The 10183-nt window shown below is 43.7% G+C and overlaps 1 protein-coding gene across 7 annotated transcripts in view; it reads right to left on the reverse strand.

The window, feature by feature from the left end:
* Positions 1–4207, reverse strand: part of LOC147100328 (cell adhesion molecule 1-like) — a 430602-nt gene extending 426395 nt beyond the window's left edge. For all 7 annotated transcript variants that reach the window (XM_085967916.1, XM_085967921.1, XM_085967919.1 and 4 more), the window contains exon 1: positions 4042–4207. In XM_085967916.1, the coding sequence (XP_085824042.1) occupies positions 4042–4192 (151 nt within the window). In that variant the 5' untranslated portion in view covers positions 4193–4207. The remainder of the gene's footprint in view (positions 1–4041) is intronic.
* Between the last annotated feature and the right edge of the window lie 5976 nt (positions 4208–10183).

Raw genomic sequence — 10183 nt, forward strand, 5'->3', positions numbered from 1 at the left:
TTTATGCAGTTAAGTGCCTTTAAATGGCTCTTGTATCATCAGTGAATACTTGTCAGTAGTGCCTCCAACTACTAGAGTATAGTTCTCATTTATTACTTTTTCAATTCCAGTCTGGAAAAGGATAATTATGCATTAGCAGCATAAATAAGCTTGTGGATGGGTTTATAAACATTTCTGTGGGTTCAGTATTAAAACATGCAATAGACACTCAGAATTTAGGAACTAAAATGAAATGTTTTAGATTCCTTAAGCAACTTCAGCTATCTACATTAATCCACATGTATTACTAGAGTAAACACTGTGATAATAAGAGCTTCATGGAATCTCACTAGCTGAGAGATTTACTGACTGTCTACTGGAAAAATAATCAATATTGTACACACCATTAAAAAGCAAAATATTTTAAAGCCAGCTACGTGGCCTTGATTTCTTGCACTGAAAGGCTGCATCTCGGACCTTCTGCTCCAAGGAAAATTAGCATCTCTGTGACTGATTACAAGTATCTGAGCATTAACTGACTCCAAGGACTCAAAGCTACAATGACTCTTTACAGTCAAACGTCTATATCCCAAATTCCACTAGCCAGCAGTCTCAAGATAATTTCAAGTCAGTCTACTTCCAATTACTACCATGAAATGCAAATGCCCTTCAACTTTAAAAAGAAAAATGATTAATTAATTACTGCAATTGATTCCAAGCCAATGGCCTGTTATTCAGCTATACGGTGTCAATAAAAGGGCTATAGAAAGTACAGAGAACAGCCCAACATTAACAGACTGGAAAAGGCATTTATCAACATCAGTGACATGGTCTTAGATTCTGATATTTTCTTCTGTGGCCAAGTCTATTCCCCAATGACACACACACACATACATCCAAATGAACGGCGAGCACAATGAAAATGGTGCCAGACTTTGATATAAGAATATGAAAGAAAGTCAATGCCAGCATATCTAAAAAGAGGATTTCAGGTAACAAATTTGCTATATGTCTTAGATCTACATCCAGCGATTGCAGTTATGCACAACCAAAAATCCCTGAAGCAAACAAAAGGTGAGCCAGAGCTGGACACAGCTACTTTAAAAAAAAAATCTAATATCTGCATTTTAGTTTCTGTAGTTCAGTAAAATTAATTTTGCACAAACTTTCCCTATTACAGGGTATTGCAATGATTTCAATAGTGAAACATTATATCCTTCTCCAAAATGTACATCATTTGGATTTTTGTGTCTTACTCGGAACAATAAGAGTTTACCACATCTGACTCCCATATACTCTGAAAAGATCACAGGCCTTAAATAATCCAAGACATTCCCACAAAAAAATCACGGTTTGATCAAGTTCACCACAAAAAAAACTGGGCTGAAACAGCCTTTCATTACGTTCGAAATATAACACATATATGTGGTACAACGCTTGCAGCAATGTAAAGTACTGTCTCGGTACTAAGAACTGCACAGGGATAAGGCAGGTATTGGACATTAAGTGGCTCTGACTGTCCTATTGGGTGGTAAGTGCACTAAAAAAATGCCATTGTATTAAAATGCATCTCCCAGGAAATGTGAATGGCATTGGGGTAAAAAAAAAACTATTCAAATGAGTACAGTGATCCTGTGTTTTGCATTGATCAAGAACAGCGTTCATTGTGGTTGAGGAAATCATGTACAAAACGCATATGAATACACCCTTTTGTTCACGGTCACTAGCTGCTGTTTCTTGTGTTCTGATTTGTTAAATTCGAAAGGTCAGTCAATAGCGCTCTTGTCTGTGACAATCCAGGAAAAAAATGTTTGCTCTTCTTGTAATGAAAGGTCGTTCCAAATGTCCCCAGACACATCATCCGCTGGACAGTCACTGTAAATATGAAGTGGCTCGGAGCAGAAACTGCTTTATGAAGCCATCACAATAATGAGCTGGTGTGACACCGCCGCCCTCCTCCTCCTCCTCCGCCACACCACCCCACCCTACCCTACCAAACAACTTTGGCAAACAATACCCACAGGGTGCACGGAAAACTCACCAGTTTCCCGGGATACTGAACTGGAAGTCCCAAAAAAAAAATAATGCTTTTTGGCAGCCAGCACGGGAAGCACTCTCGCACACTCATCAGGTCAGATTTATATATTCAAGATCATAAAGCAGTCAGAATTCACAACACCAGTGGCCACAACTATTTAAGCAATAAGGATTTTGTTTAAAAATCATTGCCTTAATACATTAACCCATGCACTCCTAAAATCAATGTAAAGCTTAATACCAGTGTTAGGTGGGGAAGTAACTCGATTATTTTCTTTTAAAAAGCAAACAGGATCTGGAAGTGTAGAAGAGGCAATTTCCCCCCCCCCCCCAACACAATACAGGAATTAATTCGTCCTTATCTCTTCCTTAAAAAGAGTTCGCACAGCAGTCAACGCTACAAGGCGGATGAGGGCTGTGTTATTACCAGGCTTGCAATGCCACGAAAAGGATTTCAACCCAAGCGATTTCTCGATCCTCAACAGTTAAAAGCCCCCCCAAAAAATCAGCATGCTCCAGACTTCAACAAGAAAAATTAAAAAGAAAAGCCTAGTCCAGTTTATGATCCTGGAAAAGCGGCGAGAAATAAAGTTTTAAAGAGTCGCAAAGCTTCTCTGTGCAGTGTAATGCAGATCTAATCATGTAAAGCCCATGTTGCAGGGCTGCAGTTATTAATTTTAACTATAAGCCTTTGCCTTGGAGCGAGGCTCCGGGACCATACGCTTAACATTCGAGGAGATTAGAGCAGGACGCTGCAGATCGACTGGCTCGGGTTGTGAAGCTACAGAACCGGTGGGGAGTGTACACAAAAAGGGTTAAAAAGAGAGAGTGGGGGAAGTGGGCAAGCACAGCGATGGGCTTCAGCAATCTCCTGCAAACAAAAGGGTGTTTTTTTTTAAAAAGGAGGGGGTGGGAGGGGGTAGAAAAGGCGGGCTTCTCGTCCCCTTTCTAGCAGCATCAAAAATACAGCCCCCAGGATGAACCCGATGGAAAGGAAATTTCACATCGTGAAATAAACTGCAGACAGAAAGGCAGTCATTTCTCCACTTGTTGTGCGTTTAGTCAATACCGCACCGAGGGAGGGGGGAGGGAGGGGAAACTGACATCTAGTCATTGCAACAGCGAGTCAGACTGGCTTTCACATCAGATACAATCACAGTTAGAGTTACAAGGCAAGAGAGCAAACACGGAAAAAAATCAAGACTCCAAGCAATCGAGAAATTTCCCCCCTCCCAAATGCAGTTTCCTTGAATTTTTAAACGCGGTTTAAAAAAAAAAAGGATTTCTCCAGGCAAACATCGACCTTTTCTTCCAAAGCCCCGCTACTTGAACTCAACCCCCCCCCCAAAAAAAAGCTTCAAATGTACGGTATTTTTTTTTACAAACGTGGATTCTTATTTACCTCCCCGAGGCGAGAATAAAAAATAAACCCGTCATTTAGATTTAAAAAAATCAAAGCTCTCTCCCAACTTTTCACTGTTTCTATGCATTTCATTGAAGAATTGTCTCCAAGCAGGCTGCATGAGAGCATTTGTTGAGATACAGGGCTGCCTGACGCCACAGGATGGCAAAAAAAACCCCAGTCACATACAGTCCAAAGCTTTCAAGTTCCCCCCCCTTTTGTAAATAAAACTCTCGTTTAAATACTAAGAGAGCTGCTGAGATTTTTTTCTCCCCCAATGTTTGCAAAAGCCCATATTTAAAAAAAAACACACGTTAAACGTTGCAAATCATCTTTCAAAACAAATCATCTTTTTAAAGCAAGCTTTTTTTTAATGGAAGAGGCGAGAGCTGCTAACTTTGCTGGAAGGCAGCGGCCAGCCGGCTCCAAACAGAAACACATTCTCCTCTCCTTTTCCAGCAGATTGTCTTTTTTTTTAAAAAAAGGGCATTTCCAAAAAAAAAAATTCGCTTTGCTTTGCTTTGCTCTAACCCCAACCCCTCCAAGAAAAAATAATCAGCAGCGACGATAGTCCCGGACTCTTTGCATCCTTGTGCGGTGCTGCAGAGGCTGCCCTCACTTACCTTTGGCGATGAAAAGTGCCCAGACGGCGGCGAGGGCGAGGAGATGGCAAGAGGCAGCAGCGCTGGGCATCGTGAACGCCATGTTGAACATACACCTGCTTGTGTGCGGAGCCGAGCCGAGCAGACTGGCGGCGCTGCTCCACCTCCGCATGCTAATCACCGCCTAATCAGATGATAATCATATGCTAATGAGATGCTAATTGCACGGACTGGAACGGCACAGAATGGAGATCGATGGTGGAATATGCAACAGCTCAGGGGGGTGGGGTGGGCTGGGATAAAAGCTAGAGAGCAAAATAAAAAGATCACTGGGTTTTTTTTCTATCTGCGCTAACCTCCCTCCACCCCCCCCCCCCGCCTCTCCCCTTTTATGGCTATATACTTTTTTTTTGATTTTTATTTATTATTAAAGGCTGCTCCTCTACTCCCTGGCAATTCTCCCACTAGAAAACCCGGGAGTGCCATCAGATTTCCATCCTGCCCCGGGATGTGGAGTGATTCAGCCTCTGATCAGCAATTCCACTCTTATTACAGGAAATACAATGAAAATAATAAGCCCCATACCATTTTGGGACACAGGAATATTTGCTTTTTGTTCCAATAACTTGTGTGAGCTACTTGTGTGAACAAATGCACTGAACAGGAAAGACCAAGGTTTCATTTCCAGTCTGAATATGTTAACAGATCTCTTAAATGAAAGACTTGCATTTATATAGCGCCTTTCACCACCACTGGACATCCCAAAGCACTTTACAGCCAATGAAATACTTTGTTGAAGTGTAGTCGTTGTTGTAATGTAGGAAAACGCGGCAGCCAATTTGCGCACAGCAAGGCCCCACAAACAGCAATGTGATAATAACCAGATAATCTGTTTTTGTTATGTTGATTGAGGGATAAATATTGGCCAGGACACCGGGGATAACTCCCCTGCTCTTCTTCAAAATAGTGCTTTGGGAACTCTTACGTCCACCTGAGAGAGCAGACGGGGCCTCGGTTTAACGTCTCATCTGAAAGATGGCACCTCTGACAATGCAGCACTCCCTCAGCACTGCACTGGGACTGTCAGCCTAGATTTTTTGTGCTCGAGTCACTGGAGTGGGACTTGAACCCACAACTTTCTGACTCAGGGGCGAGGGTGCTACCCACTTAGCCACTGGCTGGCACGATGATGGTAGGGTTGGGGTAAACAGTCTAAGGAAAGGGGGGGGTGGGTGGGAATTGATCAACATTCTGCTCCTGGTGGCTGTGCACTAACCTCTACGACTGGATTATCTGGTCATTATCACATTGCTGTTTGTGGGAGCTTGCCGAGCACAAATTGGCTGCCGCATCTCCTACAACACAATAGTGTCTCTACTTCAAAAGTACTTCATTAGCTGTAAAACACTTTGGGACATCCTGAGGTCGTGAAAGGCTCCATATAAATGCAAATCTTACTTTACTTTTACAAGAAATATTTACACGTATGTGGATATTGGAGAAAGATAATGCCCTCCACAGCCAAACAGCCCACCAGAATTCACTGTCCAGTCTCACTTATGTTACGTGGGCATGGTACCAGGGAGTGGCTGATGACCTTTGAACTCACAAGTATCACTGTCTTGCATAAGAGCAGATGAGGAGAGAAACTATTTCAAAGGAGAGGGGAGAGCTGCCCGGTTTCTTGGCCAACATTTATCCCTCATCCAACACCTAAAAACAGATGATTTGGTCATTATCACATTGCTGTTTGTGGGAGCTTGCTGTGCGCAAATTGGCTGCCGCGTCTCCTACATTACAATAATGACTACACTTCAAAAGTATTTCATTGGCTGTAAAGCGCTGTGGGACGACCTGAGGTTGTGAAAGGCGCTATATAAATGCAAGTCTTTCTTAAAAATTAGAATAACTGTTGAAACAGAGAAATTTCCTGAAATCAGTCTTCAGTTCCAAACTGAAGCCAGAGAAGGCTAGAATCACAAATGTCATAGGGTTGGAAAGCAGCTAAGATTGTTTGTTTGTTAAGCTGCAACTCATTACCAGGTTAACGAGTTCGTTACTGACAAATCCACAGAGGTAGAGTTTATGTTTGCTTAATATGGAGTCCACACTTTCTCCAGGTAGGGGCACAACCCACTTACCCAAGTTCAGAGAAATTAATGAATGAGCATTGTCCAGCCTCCCATTACAGAGCACGTTTGGTCTGGCTCCACCACTTGTCCAGGCAGAACCACCCTGCTCCTTTGGGCATGGACTTGCAGGTTGAACTGGAGCTGAATGGGAAGAATCCTGCCTTATAGCGACAGCTCAACCATTCCAAGTTCCATTTGTGAGCGAGAATGGTTGATTAACCAGTAGCAGTACCCTGAAGTGCTACAAGTGTATATGGATTAAGTAACAGATTACAAGTCTGCCACATTCTACCTGTGCCTACTATGATTGGTGCACACCGAGAGAATCAATGTTTCAAAATCCATAAAATTATTTGAGCTGATCTATTTGTCTCCAGGTTTTTTTTAAATTCATTCACGGGATGTGGGCGTCGCTGGCAAGGCCAGCATTTATTGCCCATCCCTAATTGCCCTTGAGAAGGTGGTGGTGAGCGTCTTCTTGAACCGCTGCAGTCCGTGTGGTGAAGGTACTCCCACAGTGCTGTTAGGTAGGGAGTTCCACGATTTTGACCCAGCGATGATGAAGGAACGGCGATATACTTCCAAGTCAGGATGGTGTGTGACTTGGAGGGGAACTTGGAGGTAGTGGTGTTCCCATGCGCCTGCTGCCCTTGTCTTTTTAGGTGGTAGAGGTCACGGGTTTAGGAGGGGCTGTTGCAGAAGCCTTGGTCAGTTGCTGCAGTGCATCTTGTAGATGGTACACACTGCAGCCACGGTACGCCGGTGGTGGAGGGAGTGAATGTTTAAAGTGGTGGATGGGGTGCCAATCAAGCAGGCGGCTTTGTCCTGGATGGTGTCGAGCTTCTTGAGTGTTGTTGGAGCTGCACTCATCCAGGCAAGTGGAGAGAATTCCATCAAGGTCCTCACACCCCTTGGCAGATATGGGGGAGCAGTCACTGGAGGGCTAACTCGAACCGAACCCACCGGCAGCAAACTGGTGAGATCAGATTGACTACCTGACTTTACTGTTCATTGACTTCAAATTAGGCGGGTGTGAAAGGGACGGCTGATCTGATCTCGTCTGTTTCCCACCAAGTGAGTTTGATCGCAGAGCAGGAAAAAATATTTACAGTAAGTCCAGAAAATAGAATGTTAAAGGAACGTCGCTCACATTAGAAACATAGAAAAATAGGTGCAGGAGTAGGCCGTTCAGCCCTTCGAGCCTGCTCTGCCATTCAATATGATCATGGCTGATCCTCTATCTCAATACCATATTTCTGCTCTCTCCCCATACCCCTTGACGCGTTTTGCGTCTAGAAATCTATCTATCTCCTTCTTAAATATATTCAGTGACTTGGCCTCCACAGCCTTCTGTGGTAGAGAATTCCACAGGTTCACCACCCTCTGAGTGAAGAAATTTCTCCTCATCTCAGTCCTAAATGTCCTACCCCGTATCCTGAGACTGTGACCCCTCGTTCTGGAGCCCCCAGCCAGGGGAAACATCCTCCCTGCATCCAGTCTGTCTAGCCCTGTCAGAATTTTATACGTTTCAATGAGATCCCCTCTCAGCCAACAAACCACATGGAGCCTCTTCAGAATGAAGGATATGGAGTACACTTTCACTGCAACACCATGGACCCTGAGCAGATGAAGGACCAACCCTTCCAGTTCCAGAGAGAGCACTTGCTCCTCCCAGCAAGTGCAACTGCTTCTCCCAAGGAGAGCTCCAACACAAGACTCGAAGTCCGAGTTCAGAATGATACCCCTTTGCCACAGACTGCCTCGGCATACCTAGACAACAACATTCCTGCGACCCCTCGTTCTAGACCCCCCAGCCAGGGGAAACATCCACTCTGCATCCAGTAATGACATCCAACAATGAAAATAAATAATTTTCCCAGTAGCATTAACCTGCTGGACACTTGTTGAGACAAGCTAGCGCCTAGGTGAAAGGAGTTTGGACACTCTCAATCCAATTCCCAGTGGACATTTCCTAAGCAGAAAACTGCCCCCAATTCGGCACAGCTGCCAATCTCGCAGAGATAGCTGATGTGGAAAATGGAAAATTCTCACACTAGCACAATTGGGACCACTCTTCTCAGATTAGGGCTGTGTCGTATTATTGGGACAGAGCAGAGGGAGCATCATGCTATATCTAATGTTTAAAGATAACAATAGGTGCTCAAAATCTCCCAGCACTAACATTCCACACTCTGATGGGCATAACATTCAAACAAATAATTCCCCCTAAATAGAAAAAAAACTAATTTTCAGAGGCCTAATGATTGGCTAACTGTACAAAATGCAACAGCATCCAAAATATGGTTTGTCGAAACTTATAAAAGTCATATCTTTTGTTCTTCAAAGCTTTATTTATTTATGAGTGTTCTTCTTCTTCTTAAGCAGTCCCTTGGAACCGAGGATGACTTGCTTCCACATTAAAAATGAGTTCACAGGTGACTGATGAGTCCAATGCGGGACCTACAGTCTCTGTCACAGGTGGGGCAGACGGTGGTTGAAGGGGCGGTTGGGTGGGGTGCTTGGGTTGACGTGCGCTCCTTGTGCTGCCTGCGCTTGGCTTCCACTTGCTCCCGGCGAAGAGACTCGAGGTGTTCAGCGCCTTCCCGGATGCTTCTGAGTGTTAAGGGGGTTAAGACCATAGTGGCCCAGCATTGTGTTTTAGTTAGGCACCACAGGAAGGGGTGAACCAAAAGACTGAGGCAAAGCAATGCATGCTGCTCTGGCACATCTCATAACAACCAGTTGCAAAGCAGCTCTGACCTAGGTCTGGAAGTAGGTTGCCTGGGAATCTTCGTGACTGGGATATAATGCGTGATGTGAAGGATTGAAAATGGTGCAGAAATTAACTTACAAAATAGAGCAATGTTGAATTTTTTTTTTTAATTACGCATTACAATTATTGTCATAACACTTTTGACTTAATTCAATTTGAAGTTATTCTAACTGCTTTTCTGCAGAGTGGGTGTATACCACTATGTCATTCCCATCTCCTAAAATGGGAATCAGATGCTAATTGCATTGGCAGAAAACGGAAGGGGCTATGTTTTGCTGCAGGTGCCTATTATTTACCAGCGTCATTTCCTGCCCTACTCCTTCCTGAATGTGGCACCACAGTAAATGGCTGAAGTCCCTCTGTCCGCACCCACTACTCAATCACACAAGGGCTGAAACTCCAGTATATGTGAATTTTAAGGAAAAAGTAGACGCCACTAAAAAGCTACCACTTTTATTCATGGCCATTTTCTCACTCACATTAGCAAGAATTGGCCTTATAAAGCTTTCGTTGTGGCAGTTCGAGAGAGAGAGAGAGAGAGAGAGAGAAAAAGAGTCCCAAGAATAAACAGTTGGTGGAGCAAGTCTACACATTTTATTCCCTAATTTTCAATATCATGCTGTAAAATAGTTGCATGTTTTTCTAATCCCTATTTGAGCTGCATTAAATGCACAAGTTCTTAAATTGTAGAAAATAGCAACTTTATTGTCTCTTCCGTCGTAGCGCGACTGAGGTTACAAAATCTAGTTCAATTCAGTTCTACGCTGCACTAAAATAGGGCTGGAAATAGCATCATAATCTATTCTTTGCAATTATTTTAGCTCTGCTCACTCACGGAAACCTCACCCAGTTCAACTTCTGTCAGCTCCGTTTTGGCTTACATGCGAACAAAAATGACTGTTCACATTCAGAGGCTGTAAGCAGATTGATATATTGAGGAATGGGCTCTGAAAATATATCTAATGAGATGGTCTTTGGCATATTTCACAACATGAACAGCACATGAATACACCAATGTATCTCCAGCTTGGGTCTGGTCCAATTGTTTAATTATCTAACAACATCTCTAGTGGAGGTTCCCAAACTTTACTTATTGCGTACCCGCTTCCAGATCTACCAGCTGCCCGCGTGCCCCCACCAGCATACAGGTTTTAGACTGGACAGTTCTTCCGCGACCGGTGGGCACCGGCGGGACTGGAGTACTTTATCACCCTCCCCTCCCCCAAAACAAATTTTAATTAAATTTGTTACGGTTCCT

This window comes from Somniosus microcephalus, chromosome 26 (genome assembly GCF_052327205.1).
Source record: "Somniosus microcephalus isolate GS21.2 chromosome 26, FLI_Smic_1.0, whole genome shotgun sequence".
Lineage (NCBI taxonomy): Eukaryota > Metazoa > Chordata > Chondrichthyes > Squaliformes > Somniosidae > Somniosus > Somniosus microcephalus.